The 18,875-nt window shown below is 37.5% G+C and overlaps 1 protein-coding gene across 1 annotated transcript; it reads right to left on the bottom strand.

Annotated features, from left to right (window-relative positions):
- Window positions 1–10,419: 10,419 nt before the first annotated feature.
- On the bottom strand, window positions 10,420–17,745 carry LOC131473598 (stonin-1). Its single transcript, XM_058650889.1, has 4 exons — window positions 17,550–17,745; window positions 11,924–13,834; window positions 11,603–11,805; window positions 10,420–11,500 (listed from the first exon to the last, which is right to left on the bottom strand). The coding sequence occupies exons 2-4, from the start codon at window positions 13,749–13,751 to the stop codon at window positions 11,435–11,437; spliced, it is 2,097 nt and encodes a 698-aa protein (XP_058506872.1). The 5' UTR covers window positions 13,752–13,834; window positions 17,550–17,745; the 3' UTR covers window positions 10,420–11,434.
- Window positions 17,746–18,875: the final 1,130 nt, after the last annotated feature.

Below are 18,875 nucleotides of genomic sequence, written 5' to 3'. Positions count from 1 at the left end.
TTGTCACATTTTGGACGACATACTAACCTATGACATTTTTGCCTGATTTTGGACGACATACTAACCTATGACTTTTTTGCCTGATTTTGGACGACATACTAACCTATGACTTTTTTGACTGATTTTGGACGACATACTAACCTATGACTTCTTTGTCACATTTTGGACGACATACTAACCTATGACATTTTTGACTGATTTTGGACGACATACTAACCTATGACATTTTTGACTGATTTTGGACGACATGCTATACTATGACTTTTTTGACTGATTTTGGACGACATACTAACCTATGACTTTTTTGACTGATTTTGGACGACATACTAACCTATGACATTTTTGCCTGATTTTGGACGACATACTAACCTATGACATTTTTGACTGATTTTGTACGACATACTAACCTATGACTTTTTTGACTGATTTTGGACGACATACTAAGCTATGACATTTTTGACTGATTTTGGACGACATACTAAGCTATGACATTTTTGACTGATTTTGGACGACATACTAACCTATGACATTTTTGACTGATTTTGGACGACATACTAACCTATGACTTCTTTGTCACATTTTGGACGACATACTAACCTATGACATTTTTGACTGATTTTGGACGACATGCTATACTATGACTTTTTTGACTGATTTTGGACGACATACTAACCTATGACATTTTTGACTGATTTTGGACGACATACTAACCTATGACATTTTTGACTGATTTTGGACGACATACTAACCTATGACTTCTTTGTCACATTTTGGACGACATACTAACCTATGACATTTTTGACTGATTTTGGACGACATGCTATACTATGACTTTTTTGACTGATTTTGGACGACATACTAACCTATGACATTTTGCCTGATTTTGGACGACATACTAACCTATGACTTTTTTGACTGATTTTGGACGACATACTAACCTATGACATTTTTGACTGATTTTGGACGACATGCTATACTATGACTTTTTTGACTGATTTTGGACGACATACTAACCTATGACTTTTTTGACTGATTTTGTACGACATACTAACCTATGACTTTTTTGACTGATTTTGGACGACATACTAACCTATGACATTTTTGACTGATTTTGTACGACATACTAACCTATGACTTTTTTGACTGATTTTGGACGACATACTAACCTATGACATTTTTGCCTGATTTTGGACGACATACTAACCTATGACTTTTTTGACTGATTTTGGACGACATACTAACCTATGACATTTTTGACTGATTTTGGACGACATACTAACCTATGACTTCTTTGTCACATTTTGGACGACATACTAACCTATGACTTTTTTGACTGATTTTGTACGACATACTAACCTATGACTTTTTTGACTGATTTTGGACGACATACTAACCTATGACATTTTTGACTGATTTTGGACGACATACTAACCTATGACTTTTTTGACTGATTTTGGACTTCATACTAACCTATGACTTTTTTGACAGATATTGGAAGACATACTAACCTATGACATTTTTGACTGATTTTGGACGACATACTAACCTATGACTTTTTTGACTGATTTTGGACGACATACTAACCTATGACTTTTTTGACTGATTTTGGACGACATACTAACCTATGACATTTTTGACTGATTTTGGACGACATACTAACCTATGACATTTTTGACTGATTTTGGACGACATGCTATACTATGACTTTTTTGACTGATTTTGGACGACATACTAACCTATGACTTTTTTGACTGATTTTGGACGACATACTAACCTATGACATTTTTGCCTGATTTTGTACGACATACTAACCTATGACATTTTTGACTGATTTTGTACGACATACTAACCTATGACTTTTTTGACTGATTTTGGACGACATACTTAGCTATGACATTTTTGACTGATTTTGGACGACATACTAACCTATGACATTTTTGACTGATTTTGGACGACATACTAACCTATGACATTTTTGACTGATTTTGGACGACATGCTATACTATGACTTTTTTGTCACATTTTGGACGACATACTAACCTATGACATTTTTGCCTGATTTTGGACGACATACTAACCTATGACTTTTTTGCCTGATTTTGGACGACATACTAACCTATGACTTTTTTGACTGATTTTGGACGACATACTAACCTATGACTTCTTTGTCACATTTTGGACGACATACTAACCTATGACATTTTTGACTGATTTTGGACGACATACTAACCTATGACATTTTTGACTGATTTTGGACGACATGCTATACTATGACTTTTTTGACTGATTTTGGACGACATACTAACCTATGACTTTTTTGACTGATTTTGGACGACATACTAACCTATGACATTTTTGCCTGATTTTGGACGACATACTAACCTATGACATTTTTGACTGATTTTGTACGACATACTAACCTATGACTTTTTTGACTGATTTTGGACGACATACTAAGCTATGACATTTTTGACTGATTTTGGACGACATACTAAGCTATGACATTTTTGACTGATTTTGGACGACATACTAACCTATGACATTTTTGACTGATTTTGGACGACATACTAACCTATGACTTCTTTGTCACATTTTGGACGACATACTAACCTATGACATTTTTGACTGATTTTGGACGACATGCTATACTATGACTTTTTTGACTGATTTTGGACGACATACTAACCTATGACATTTTTGACTGATTTTGGACGACATACTAACCTATGACATTTTTGACTGATTTTGGACGACATACTAACCTATGACTTCTTTGTCACATTTTGGACGACATACTAACCTATGACATTTTTGACTGATTTTGGACGACATGCTATACTATGACTTTTTTGACTGATTTTGGACGACATACTAACCTATGACATTTTGCCTGATTTTGGACGACATACTAACCTATGACTTTTTTGACTGATTTTGGACGACATACTAACCTATGACATTTTTGACTGATTTTGGACGACATGCTATACTATGACTTTTTTGACTGATTTTGGACGACATACTAACCTATGACTTTTTTGACTGATTTTGTACGACATACTAACCTATGACTTTTTTGACTGATTTTGGACGACATACTAACCTATGACATTTTTGACTGATTTTGGACGACATACTAACCTATGACTTCTTTGTCACATTTTGGACGACATACTAACCTATGACATTTTTGACTGATTTTGGACGACATACTAACCTATGACTTCTTTGTCACATTTTGGACGACATACTAACCTATGACTTTTTTGACTGATTTTGTACGACATACTAACCTATGACTTTTTTGACTGATTTTGGACGACATACTAACCTATGACATTTTTGCCTGATTTTGGACGACATACTAACCTATGACTTTTTTGACTGATTTTGGACGACATACTAACCTATGACATTTTTGACTGATTTTGGACGACATACTAACCTATGACATTTTTGTCACATTTTGGACGACATACTAACCTATGACTTTTTTGACTGATTTTGGACGACATACTAACCTATGACATTTTTGTCACATTTTGGACGACATACTAACCTATGACTTTTTTGCCTGATTTTGGACGACATACTAACCTATGACTTCTTTGTCACATTTTAGACGACATACTAACCTATGACATTTTTGACTGATTTTGGACGACATGCTATATTATGACTTCTGTGTCACATTTTGGACGACATACTAACCTATGACTTCTTTGTCACATTTTGGACGACATACTAACCTATGACATTTTTGACTGATTTTGGACGACATGCTATATTATGACTTCTGTGTCACATTTTGGACGACATACTAACCTATGACTTTTTTGACTGATTTTGGACGACATACTAACCTATGACATTTTTGACTGATTTTGGACGACATACTAACCTATGACATTTTTGACTGATTTTGGACGACATGCTATACTATGACATTTTTGCCTGATTTTGGACGACATACTCACCTATGACATTTTTGCCTGATTTTGGACGACATACTAACCTATGACATTTTTGACTGATTTTGGACGACATACTAACCTATGACATTTTTGACTGATTTTGGACGACATACTAACCTATGACATTTTTGACTGATTTTGGACGACATACTAACCTATGACTTCTTTGTCACATTTTGGACGACATACTAACCTATGACTTTTTGACTGATTTTGGACGACATACTAAGCTATGACATTTTTGACTGATTTTGGACGACATACTAACCTATGACATTTTTGACTGATTTTGGACGACATACTAACCTATGACTTCTTTGTCACATTTTGGACGACATACTAACCTATGACATTTTTGACTGATTTTGGACGACATGCTATACTATGACTTTTTTGACTGATTTTGGACGACATACTAACCTATGACATTTTTGACTGATTTTGGACGACATACTAACCTATGACATTTTTGACTGATTTTGGACGACATACTAACCTATGACTTCTTTGTCACATTTTGGACGACATACTAACCTATGACATTTTTGACTGATTTTGGACGACATGCTATACTATGACTTTTTTGACTGATTTTGGACGACATACTAACCTATGACATTTTGCCTGATTTTGGACGACATACTAACCTATGACTTTTTTGACTGATTTTGGACGACATACTAACCTATGACATTTTTGACTGATTTTGGACGACATGCTATACTATGACTTTTTTGACTGATTTTGGACGACATACTAACCTATGACTTTTTTGACTGATTTTGTACGACATACTAACCTATGACTTTTTTGACTGATTTTGGACGACATACTAACCTATGACATTTTTGACTGATTTTGGACGACATACTAACCTATGACTTCTTTGTCACATTTTGGACGACATACTAACCTATGACATTTTTGACTGATTTTGGACGACATACTAACCTATGACTTCTTTGTCACATTTTGGACGACATACTAACCTATGACTTTTTTGACTGATTTTGTACGACATACTAACCTATGACTTTTTTGACTGATTTTGGACGACATACTAACCTATGACATTTTTGCCTGATTTTGGACGACATACTAACCTATGACTTTTTTGACTGATTTTGGACGACATACTAACCTATGACATTTTTGACTGATTTTGGACGACATACTAACCTATGACATTTTTGTCACATTTTGGACGACATACTAACCTATGACTTTTTTGACTGATTTTGGACGACATACTAACCTATGACATTTTTGTCACATTTTGGACGACATACTAACCTATGACTTTTTTGCCTGATTTTGGACGACATACTAACCTATGACTTCTTTGTCACATTTTAGACGACATACTAACCTATGACATTTTTGACTGATTTTGGACGACATGCTATATTATGACTTCTGTGTCACATTTTGGACGACATACTAACCTATGACTTCTTTGTCACATTTTGGACGACATACTAACCTATGACATTTTTGACTGATTTTGGACGACATGCTATATTATGACTTCTGTGTCACATTTTGGACGACATACTAACCTATGACTTTTTTGACTGATTTTGGACGACATACTAACCTATGACATTTTTGACTGATTTTGGACGACATACTAACCTATGACATTTTTGACTGATTTTGGACGACATGCTATACTATGACATTTTTGCCTGATTTTGGACGACATACTCACCTATGACATTTTTGCCTGATTTTGGACGACATACTAACCTATGACATTTTTGACTGATTTTGGACGACATACTAACCTATGACATTTTTGACTGATTTTGGACGACATACTAACCTATGACATTTTTGACTGATTTTGGACGACATACTAACCTATGACTTCTTTGTCACATTTTGGACGACATACTAACCTATGACTTTTTGACTGATTTTGGACGACATACTAACCTATGACATTTTTGACTGATTTTGGACGACATACTAACCTATGACATTTTTGACTAATTTTGGACGACATACTATACTATGACTTCTTTGTCACATTTTGGACGACATGCTAACCTATGACATTTTTGACTGATTTTGGACGACATACTAACCTATGACTTTTTTGACTGATTTTGGACGACATACTAACCTATGACATTTTTGACTGATTTTGGACGACATACTAACCTATGACATTTTTGTCACATTTTGGACGACATACTAACCTATGACTTTTTTGACTGATTTTGGACGACATACTAACCTATGACATTTTTGTCACATTTTGGACGACATACTAACCTATGACTTTTTTGCCTGATTTTGGACGACATACTAACCTATGACATTTTTGACTGATTTTGGACGACATACTAACCTATGACATTTTTGACTGATTTTGGACGACATACTAACCTATGACATTTTTGACTGATTTTGGACGACATACTAACCTATGACTTCTTTGTCACATTTTGGACGACATACTAACCTATGACTTTTTGACTGATTTTGGACGACATACTAACCTATGACATTTTTGACTGATTTTGGACGACATACTAACCTATGACATTTTTGACTGATTTTGTACGACATACTATACTATGACTTCTTTGTCACATTTTGGACGACATGCTAACCTATGACATTTTTGACTGATTTTGGACGACATACTAACCTATGACTTTTTTGACTGATTTTGGACGACATACTAACCTATGACATTTTTGACTGATTTTGGACGACATACTAACCTATGACATTTTTGTCACATTTTGGACGACATACTAACCTATGACTTTTTTGACTGATTTTGGACGACATACTAACCTATGACATTTTTGACTGATTTTGGACGACATACTAACCTATGACATTTTTGACTGATTTTGGACGACATACTAACCTATGACTTTTTTGCCTGATTTTGGACGACATACTAACCCATGACATTTTTGACTGATTTTGGACGACATACTAACCTATGACATTTTTGACTGATTTTGGACGACATACTAACCTATGACATTTTTGTCACATTTTGGACGACATACTAACCTATGACTTTTTTGACTGATTTTGGACGACATACTAACCTATGACATTTTTGACTGATTTTGGACGACATACTAACCTATGACATTTTTGACTGATTTTGGACGACATACTAACCTATGACTTTTTTGCCTGATTTTGGACGACATACTAACCCATGACATTTTTGACTGTTTTTGGACAACATACTAACCTATGACATTTTTGACTGATTTTGGACGACATACTAACCTATGACTTCTTTGTCACATTTTGGACGACATACTAACCTATGACATTTTTGACTGATTTTGGACGACATACTAACCTATGACATTTTTGACTGATTTTGGACGACATGCTATACTATGACTTTTTTGTCACATTTTGGACGACATACTAACCTATGACATTTTTGCCTGATTTTGGACGACATACTAACCTATGACTTTTTTGCCTGATTTTGGACGACATACTAACCTATGACTTTTTTGACTGATTTTGGACGACATACTAACCTATGACTTCTTTGTCACATTTTGGACGACATACTAACCTATGACATTTTTGACTGATTTTGGACGACATACTAACCTATGACATTTTTGACTGATTTTGGACGACATGCTATACTATGACTTTTTTGACTGATTTTGGACGACATACTAACCTATGACTTTTTTGACTGATTTTGGACGACATACTAACCTATGACATTTTTGCCTGATTTTGGACGACATACTAACCTATGACATTTTTGACTGATTTTGTACGACATACTAACCTATGACTTTTTTGACTGATTTTGGACGACATACTAAGCTATGACATTTTTGACTGATTTTGGACGACATACTAACCTATGACATTTTTGACTGATTTTGGACGACATACTAAGCTATGACATTTTTGACTGATTTTGGACGACATACTAACCTATGACATTTTTGACTGATTTTGGACGACATGCTATACTATGACTTTTTTGACTGATTTTGGACGACATACTAACCTATGACATTTTTGACTGATTTTGGACGACATACTAACCTATGACATTTTTGACTGATTTTGGACGACATACTAACCTATGACTTCTTTGTCACATTTTGGACGACATACTAACCTATGACATTTTTGACTGATTTTGGACGACATGCTATACTATGACTTTTTTGACTGATTTTGGACGACATACTAACCTATGACATTTTGCCTGATTTTGGACGACATACTAACCTATGACTTTTTTGACTGATTTTGGACGACATACTAACCTATGACATTTTTGACTGATTTTGGACGACATGCTATACTATGACTTTTTTGACTGATTTTGGACGACATACTAACCTATGACTTTTTTGACTGATTTTGTACGACATACTAACCTATGACTTTTTTGACTGATTTTGGACGACATACTAACCTATGACATTTTTTGACTGATTTTGGACGACATACTAACCTATGACTTCTTTGTCACATTTTGGACGACATACTAACCTCTGACATTTTTGACTGATTTTGGACGACATACTAACCTATGACTTCTTTGTCACATTTTGGACGACATACTAACCTATGACTTTTTTGACTGATTTTGTACGACATACTAACCTATGACTTTTTTGACTGATTTTGGACGACATACTAACCTATGACATTTTTGCCTGATTTTGGACGACATACTAACCTATGACTTTTTTGACTGATTTTGGACGACATACTAACCTATGACATTTTTGACTGATTTTGGACGACATACTAACCTATGACATTTTTGTCACATTTTGGACGACATACTAACCTATGACTTTTTTGACTGATTTTGGACGACATACTAACCTATGACATTTTTGTCACATTTTGGACGACATACTAACCTATGACTTTTTTGCCTGATTTTGGACGACATACTAACCTATGACTTCTTTGTCACATTTTAGACGACATACTAACCTATGACATTTTTGACTGATTTTGGACGACATGCTATATTATGACTTCTGTGTCACATTTTGGACGACATACTAACCTATGACTTCTTTGTCACATTTTGGACGACATACTAACCTATGACATTTTTGACTGATTTTGGACGACATGCTATATTATGACTTCTGTGTCACATTTTGGACGACATACTAACCTATGACTTTTTTGACTGATTTTGGACGACATACTAACCTATGACATTTTTGACTGATTTTGGACGACATACTAACCTATGACATTTTTGACTGATTTTGGACGACATGCTATACTATGACATTTTTGCCTGATTTTGGACGACATACTCACCTATGACATTTTTGCCTGATTTTGGACGACATACTAACCTATGACATTTTTGACTGATTTTGGACGACATACTAACCTATGACATTTTTGACTGATTTTGGACGACATACTAACCTATGACATTTTTGACTGATTTTGGACGACATACTAACCTATGACTTCTTTGTCACATTTTGGACGACATACTAACCTATGACTTTTTGACTGATTTTGGACGACATACTAACCTATGACATTTTTGACTGATTTTGGACGACATACTAACCTATGACATTTTTGACTAATTTTGGACGACATACTATACTATGACTTCTTTGTCACATTTTGGACGACATGCTAACCTATGACATTTTTGACTGATTTTGGACGACATACTAACCTATGACTTTTTTGACTGATTTTGGACGACATACTAACCTATGACATTTTTGACTGATTTTGGACGACATACTAACCTATGACATTTTTGTCACATTTTGGACGACATACTAACCTATGACTTTTTTGACTGATTTTGGACGACATACTAACCTATGACATTTTTGACTGATTTTGGACGACATACTAACCTATGACTTTTTTGCCTGATTTTGGACGACATACTAACCCATGACATTTTTGACTGTTTTTGGACAACATACTAACCTATGACATTTTTGACTGATTTTGGACGACATACTAACCTATGACATTTTTGTCACATTTTGGACGACATACTAACCTATGACTTTTTTGACTGATTTTGGACAACATGCCATACGACTATGACATATGACTAAAGTACTACCTTTTTTTTTATCACATTCTTTTTGTATTTTTTCTGGCGGAAATGGGCTTCCATATAAATGTAAAAAAAAAACTTAAACATTTATTGATTAAGGCCTTTTGCAAACCTAACTATTGCAACACTTGACATATCATGACCATGTTCGGTGTCAAATTACAATCACGTGCAGTCTCACCAGGGCTTTGTGAGCTTATTTAAATCTATCTGGCATGGAAGCATTGCTTTCATGGCACAAAAACACGATTATCATGCGATGGACTGGTCATTTGGAAGGTATGAACTGAAATGTGTTATCCATACCAAAGGTCTTGTGCAAAGAAGTAACATGATTCACACAGGTTTAATTCAGCGTTTAATCTTGATGTACACAATATCCAGCTTAAGCCAGGTACCTCATACATACAAGCCATCATTTTAGTTTGTTACTACGAAGCTTCATCACTTTTTCAACCCCCTCTTATTCAACCTATTCTTCACACCCATCAGGCAGAAAGACCACATAATAAAGTTTAAATAACATTACAGTTCTCCAGAATACAGCCTTGGACAAATTCATAGGGTCAGCTCATGGGAAGCAAAAAATGTAACATGAGTGGAGAAGACATTTTTAAATCTAATTAGAATCCTATGTGGCAGTAGTACTCAAAGTCAATCAGATTAGTGAAACACTGGAAGTGTGCACACTGTATTTGGCAAAAGCATGTCAATGACTCTTTAAAGTTCTATAAAAACAATCACACTTTGTGTGCTTGGAAACTAATAATCATTCTCGTTTTAAGAAAAAATATTAACTTGTAAGTTTCAGTGTCACTCGATAAAACCTTCATCTGCCAAATAACATTTGTACAAATCTATTGGGAGTTATTCCTAAAGAAATACATTTGGAAGTATATGGCGCTGACAAGTGTTATTCTCAAACACAGTGGACATAACTCATTACTTAAGTTGTTTATCCCATAAAGCCTGTCGTACATTTATTGCCAATTACTCTGGAGAGCAGTGCAGATGATGCAAATGCAAGCTTATTTACAGTACAGTACTCATATAAACTGTATTTAAACAATTAATAAATCTATTAAATGTAAAGTGCTAGGTAAAATGAACGTGTTAATTTTGTTTTCTATTAGGAGTAAACTAATTCAGTCTCAGTTAAATGATACAAAATCAGTTACCAGGCTATGTGTAATTAGATGAATTTGACACCATATATAAGCAGAAAGTCCCTCATCACCTATATTTTTGTTCTTTTCTTTTCCTCTGAGATCCCTTTTTACTATATATATATAAAAAAAAGATTTTGGCAAAAATGTCTTGGCACAAAAGAAAAACATCCTCTTCAGTGCTTCTTTAATCGTCACTGTGTCATACAACCAGATTGTCTCTCTGACTCTGTTTCAATCCATTTCTTCTCAACTTCCAGCTGAAACAAATAATACAACATTAGGTTAGACTCGCTTTATTCACATATAAGCTGGTGTACAGTGTATATTATATTGAAAGTGAGGCTGATAAAACATCTCACCTGACAATGGTAGCGTGTCCAACTGGTCGAATTTTTCTGTGGCTGGATGTCGTTCACAGTGCCCAGGGATTTCACCCTGGTCTGTGACACAACTGCGCCCATTATTTCACATTCCATGGTGACAAAAGGGTACCAGTCTTTTGGGATCTCCTGATCCGATCCCAGCTCTAGCTTACAGGAGAGTGAATGGGGATGATCCACTGCTGCAAAGGAGAAAACAAAGGCCATTTTGTAGTCAGAGTGTTACACAATTACTAGAAACTGATTTGTTAGGCTGTAGTGCAGGGCAAGCTACATTTTAATCACTAAGAAACATCTCACCGGCATTTTTGGCAGGCAGTCTCTCGATCCTCCACACTATGGCTGAATATACACTCTCATACTTGACAGAGCCGATTGACACCTGCATGACTGGCTGTGAATCTGCTTTGGTAACGGCGCCCAGGCAGGCGTTTCTGTTCATGCGGGCCTTCAGTGACCTCTGTCGCAGCAAGGCCACCGTTTGTGTCACTTTGACCCAGTTGCCTGGCACTGGCACACGGATCACTACATTCTCACAAAGTGGGTACCGGTCCGACTCCCTGACAGAGGAAAAGAAGGCCGCTGACATGTTGAGAAAGGCCTGGAGCTCCACATAGGCCCCTTGAACTGTGACTACAGCTTTGATTGAGAAAGGGATCTCTGTGCAACCCAAAGTTGTTGTCTTGTACCGCATCACCTCCACTCTGCAGGCGTCAGGAGGTGAGAACTTAATCAGTCGGGATCTGTGAAACTCTGCCTCGTTCACACATTTGTGAAAATGACAGTCGGCTATCTCCATCCAGAGTTCACTGCCCTCCTCAGAACCGTAGCTTGAGTTTAAGTGTAACAGCCCGAGATCATTGAGGGCAAGAAAACAGTCCGCTACTCCGTTGAGAAAAGCCAAACAGTGAATCTGGGTAAGGGCTGTCCGTTCTTTGACTCCTCCAGACTTGTCAAGTTGTACCCAGATATGATCAGTGATCTGCAATGACAGCTCCTGCTCCTCGTAGTGCCGCCTCTGCTGGTGGGGCATACACAGTTTTGAGATCTCTTCTTCCATGGAGACTACCAGGTCCTCCATGTCATCATGCACTGTCGAGCCAAACTTGAGCAGCTGCTCCATCTCTGCCTCGTGACTAACCTCCAACTTCGGGTGAAAGCGTTTCTTTTCTGTGTAGGAGAAATGCTCCACCTTGACAGTGAGAACTTTGCGGGGCTCACCGTAGCTTTCCAGTTTAAGATCCGAGAGCCTACACTGAGGGAGAAGCTGGAATTCCTTGTATGGCTTCTCCAGCCCTTTCTCATAGTACATCTGCAGCACGCCTCCCGGCAACAAGCGGAGGTATATGGGCCCCCACTGTCGAGAGGACATGCGGTTCTTTTTTTCAGGAATCCTGAGCAAGATAGGCCACCCATCTCTTTTCTTGCTACGAAACAGACCCCGAGGAACAAAGGGAGATGAATCCTCACTTAATACCTCATCTTTGCAACTAAGACGCCTCTCTCCGCCATTTTTCTCTGTTCCATTGTCTGTTTCTGTTCGTAAGTCTTCCAGCTTTTGGCAAACGTAGGAGAAGGAGTTCTGGAGTTGGTCTCGAGGAGGTTCGCTGCCATCTTTGGTCCGAATAAAGAAACGTGGTAGGCTGTTGTCACATTCTGAGTCTGAGGAGGAACTGTCTGCATCTGCATTGTGTCTACTTCCATCCCAGAAGGGGTTATAGTGTCCTGAGTTCCCCTGGAAAGAAGGAAAGGGGGTTGGTCCATCTGAATTTTGATTTAAGGCCCCAGGTGCAGAGGTGGCAGATGTGCTGGACGAACTCCGGAAGAAGTTATTCTTTTCCCACACGTTGGAGTGAATTGGGGACACGCTGCTCGGTACCCCACTCACAGGAGTACAAAAGGGTGTGTTACACCTCACTGAGGAACTTCCACTGCTTTGAGGTGATTCCAGGGAAGGACTGAAGCTCCAGGATGTGTCTCTGATTGGTGGAAGCACTAACTTCAAACCATTGGGACGTGGCACTGCTGCTTTGATAAGCCCCGGTGACTGTAGCGGTTTCTGAGGCGATGAGAGTGGTGTGCTGTCATCTTCAAAGGTGACCCAGTTTGAGTGATTGGTCGAACACATCGCTGAAGACGTCCAGTCCGAAAGAGAGAGAAAAACACTTCCCCTTTTGCTGGATTAATGTTCCTCCACTTCAGGACCTTATCCTGTGTAAGAAAACACATAAAACACATTAGAAAACAATGAAATGACTTAAGATAATGCAAATTTAACATCTTTTGAAGAGATCTGTTCTCAATCTCTAAAAAGAAAAAAAAAACAGATAACGAGAGTCTGAACTTGAATACCTGGAACAATTTCACATATGATAATTGAGGTTTGTTTGATGCAAAAGGTGCAGTTTAGAGACACTTTCTGGCGCCACACCACACATTAATCACTTAAGTCACATGAAGACACTAAGCTGTCCAAACCAAATCTATGTGTATAAATTCTGCCAATGGATTTTTGTGATGAGATGCACTTATTCCTACAGGAGCATTTGTTGTGAGCATTATCATCATTTATTATCAAATATTATTTTAAAAGGCAAAGAGCCCAAAGGAAAAGGTTCCAGGATTTGGAGGTTAAAGAGTTCTGCGACACAAATTGATGAGGTAAAATAGTATTTTTAGATATATCGTGCTTTGAAATGAGCATAATGTAAATACTTGATCGTAAGCCTGCTCTAAAATGCATATGAGGGATGTCAGGCAAGGTGGCAAAGATCCTGCCCCATCTATCAGCATGAAGTTAGAGAGGCAGGTGGTGCAGCACAGCAGCTAGTATTGCTCCAAAGCTGGTTCATTGAGGAGGCGCCTCTGGAAATGAATGTTTTATCATACCCAATATTCAATCTACAAAAGGTATAGATTGAATTTCTTTAAATGCGGAAAACGGGTGGAAATATTCCTAAACACCAAAGGTAGTGAGGCTACTTCTACAATCTTGACACAATCTCACAGTTAATTTCCCTGCTGCTCAGTCACAATTTGCCTGTTTCATGTGCTCTCGCCAATATCTGGATCTCAGAGAAGCCACTTTCAAAATGCTGAAGCCTCATATCGCCACAAAGATCATGAAAGAAAAAAAAAATAATTGAAACCAGAAAGCCTCAATTACAGCCTCACTCCTCCCTTCAAGATCACAGCCATGTGATTGCACCGAGGGCATCCAGTGGCAAGTTCCTTCAAGCTATAAATAAGCAGGGAAGTTGGGGCTCTGGTTCACAGAGGAGTGGATTGACAAGTCTTCAAACATTGGGGGGAACATCTTTGTAATGAAGCGTTTGCAGTGGCACACACATTCCGACAACTTCATCCCTTCGCTCAGACTCATAGAATCCCTCAGCTTTAGTTCAAAGAGACATGCAAAGAGAAATATGAGGCCATCACGGGGGGGGGTTACTGACTGTCTTTCATACCCTTTTTCCAGTTTGTCGTCTGTTCCCGGGCAGAACAGAAATGAGAATCTGCTAAATCTACAGAGGACAAAAAAACAAAAAAAAAATACATTCCACACATTCCTCTGGGACAAACAGCATAGCACACAGGAAATACCCGCCTACTATATCCATGTGAACAGACAACTAATTACATCAAAATATAATTTGATCACATTTTTTAAAGAATACTCCCGATTTATGGGTCAGACGTTCAGATTAGTCTGGTTATTTTTTCACTGTCACAAAGAGATAGATTACAGCGATACTACAAGATTAACTTTTACAATTTAAACCTTATTTTTCATTGGAAGAATTCTTCACATGAATTGTTCCTAAAAAAGCAACATCTTTCAAGTTGCTCTAAAAAACATGTTTGTCCCCGGTTAAATGCAGGCATCAGCATAAAGAAGATAATGAGTGGGTTAATCCTGTGCAGTAGCTCGGGTTCATCATCAGTGACTAAGAGAATGCTGACAAACACTTACTACACTTGCTAAACCTGGAGTAGACAACATAAGGAACACACCTTGTGGACAATCGCTTCATAATCACTGCCAAACAGCATTTGTTGGCTTTGAAAGGAGGTATGTCAGCACTTTTATGTGGTCACTGTGGTTCAGTCTGGAATATCATGAGAACTTCTCATCAACAGAAACATTTCAATCGGAAAAAAAAAAGAGGAACAGCGATCACGAGCTGACACCATCTAATCTAAAGAAAAATGCTATAACCTGGCATTTAATCCCATATGACCTCGACTGAGTACTGGACTATGTGTGTACTTAAAGCACACATGCAAACATGCACATGTTTGAACTTTAACACAGGGGACAGATGCTTCCTGGTGAAACAAGATAAGTTCCTGGTGGATTCTCTGGATATTTCCTCATGGAGTAGTTTTCTTTGGAAAGGGATATAAACCAGCAGAAAAACATGCAGCATCCCATTTTATTTGACGGCTGTCTTGACAATGACGTGTACAGCAGATCTGTAAATGTGATGACCAATTTCCAGTGAAACTGAGCGCAAAGTGAACTTTGTCCTCTCAAACAAAGCAGATGAGGAAGTTTGAACGACATCCAAGCCTAAATAAGAGTTTCTCTGGATACTTGGGATGTTAGGGATGACTTTATTTCATTTATTCGTGCCCAACCTTGAGTATCATCATCTGACACAGTTGTTTTACATTAAACTCTCGTGATTTTGACCAGTAATGAACCAATACTGAGTATCGTCTTGTAATAATAATAGTTTCTAGTAGGGATGGAGTGATACAACTTTTTTGTGTCTGATACTGATAATAAATGTGAGTATCTACTGATAATCACTGCGATATAGTCATTTTAGACCATTTACAAACTATGGAGCCGCTAACAACACATTTGTTGCGAGTCATTTCAAAGACATAATTCTCCAACTGTGTAACAAATATTGTCCTCCCCAATAGAAGAAATAAACAACCCAAACATGACTCCGCTGAAACGTTTTACAGTCTGTTCTTAGCGAAGCATGCGATATATAGGATTCTTGGATTGTATCAGATTTTACATTTTGATCCGTCCAATACCTAATCCAGTGATTTTGACTAGTATCGGACAGATAACTGATACTTGTGCAGCACTACCCTCCACAGGAAATGATTATAGATTATCGTACTGGCTCATCCCTACTCTTTTAGGGCTCAATAAATTATTTTTTTATACAATATACTGTAGAGATTTATTCAAGGACAGATAAAAGGGACTGGAAAATAAGAAATGAATGGGACCTGCTTATGTTTATGTTAAGTTTCTCAAGTCACTGTTATATTGTATTCCTGATAAATATGCTGCTTCACGTCTTAGCCATGAAGAAGTTTTAAAGGCTATATTTAAAAATGAAACAACGTGGAAATAGCAGGTAAAGTTTATGTGATGTTATTGGCAGCAGGAATCGTCAGAAACAAGTAATGATTAAATAAAATAAAAGTTTGTAAAGCACTGATTTGAATACATCCCTTCTTGTTGAAACACGTCTCGCTGCGTGTAACTTCGCATATTTGCAGCGAGGGGTCATCACACAGTCAAACACGCCAGTTTACTGCGAATTGTTTCTCTCTCTCACTGTAGCGCAGAATGGGGAAATAAACCCAAACCAGCGTGCTGTCATCCACAACACAGTCAGAACCAGGCCCGTGTTCCCGGATACCGAGGCCCGCTTCCTCTACGCCATTACTGTTTTGATGCTTTTCGTCTAAAGAGAAGTTGTCATTCAACAGCTACTTTGGTCGGTCTCTACTTTTCCCACGTTTCACGGAGAACAACACTGAGCGTGACAACAAACTGAGTCAACAAACAAGCACCGACGCAGTTTTAAGTCGTTTCTAATGTGAACTCAACTGAGCTCACAAATAATAGTCCACAGCAGCGACTCCACCAAAACAAAAGACTCATACTCACAGCAGAGCTTCAGTCCTTCAGGTCATGACTTAGTTGGACGAGTCTGAACTCTCGATGTCGGGCCGGTTTTGTTCAAAATGGCAGAGTGTAAATCCTGGGAGTTTTAACAGTGGAGCTTTTTCTCCCGACTCCAGACTTCAGACTGTCCTCGTCCTCCAGCGGGACAGTGCAGGAATGAACTGAGCCGTGATGCGTTCGTGACTGTCGGAAATGTGAGTACTCAGGAGATGAGCGCAAGTCCTATCAACACACACAAACACGCACACACGCGCACACACACACACACACACACACACACACACACACACACACACACACACACACACACACACACACACACACACACACACACACACACACACACACACACACACACACACTCACATGAAAATCATTGTTTGAAATAAACAGAAAGGCATATATATGCGTATATATGTATATGTATATGTTTATATATGTGTATATGTATGTGTATATATGTATATATATATACAGATATACATATATCTATATATACATATATATCTATCTATCTATCTATCTATCTATCTACCTACCTACCTACCTACCTATCTATTTATCTATCTATCTATCTATCTATCTATCTACCTTTTGTCCATACAATGCAGGGAATTGTGTATATTTAAAGTAGATCAGTGTGTCCCACTCCTGACATCCAAAAATCAAAGAAGCACAAGTAAAGAAAACACACAAAACAAATAAAAAAAATAAAAAATCCTGTTTAACAAGCTGAAATCCCAGAACGTGTTAAACACTCACACTGCATTTATTACATCACATTATGTTGACTGTTGTTCTTTACACAGCTACAAAATATAGCTGTGCTTGAGAAGTAACAAGTCACTATTTGAGGCCGGATATTTATAAATCACCTATCCATGTCTTTGGGTGCATGCAATATTAAGTGTGCAGCAACTGTTACTCTACGCTTCTTGCATTTAAAATAGAGATAGAAAAATCTTAAATTCAATCCAAGGTCTACTTGTCAGTATTCTCTACTAAAAAAACTTTGTAGCTTTTTCATTTTAGCAGTTGGACCACAGAAGTACTGGGAGTGCATGAAAGCATCACATATTCAACCAAAAATGACATGCTTTCCCTTCCAAAACAAAGTGACGGCATCCATCGGTAATCTTCCACTTCTCATATGCCTTGTTCAATGGTGCTGCCTCAGTTCCCAGTGGTTAGGGTGTGTTCAGGCTGTGTTTTTTGTTTTGTTTTTTAAATTACAGGCAATTTAAAATCAAACTTCCAGAAATGTGCAAGAAAAGTTAAGGAGGACAACTTAAAGGATCATTACATACG

The sequence above is a fragment of the Solea solea genome, chromosome 15, assembly GCF_958295425.1.
Source record: "Solea solea chromosome 15, fSolSol10.1, whole genome shotgun sequence".
Classification (NCBI taxonomy): Eukaryota; Metazoa; Chordata; class Actinopteri; order Pleuronectiformes; family Soleidae; genus Solea; species Solea solea.
Note: the sequence above shows the minus strand (reverse complement) of the source record. Positions and strands in the feature narration are given on the sequence as shown.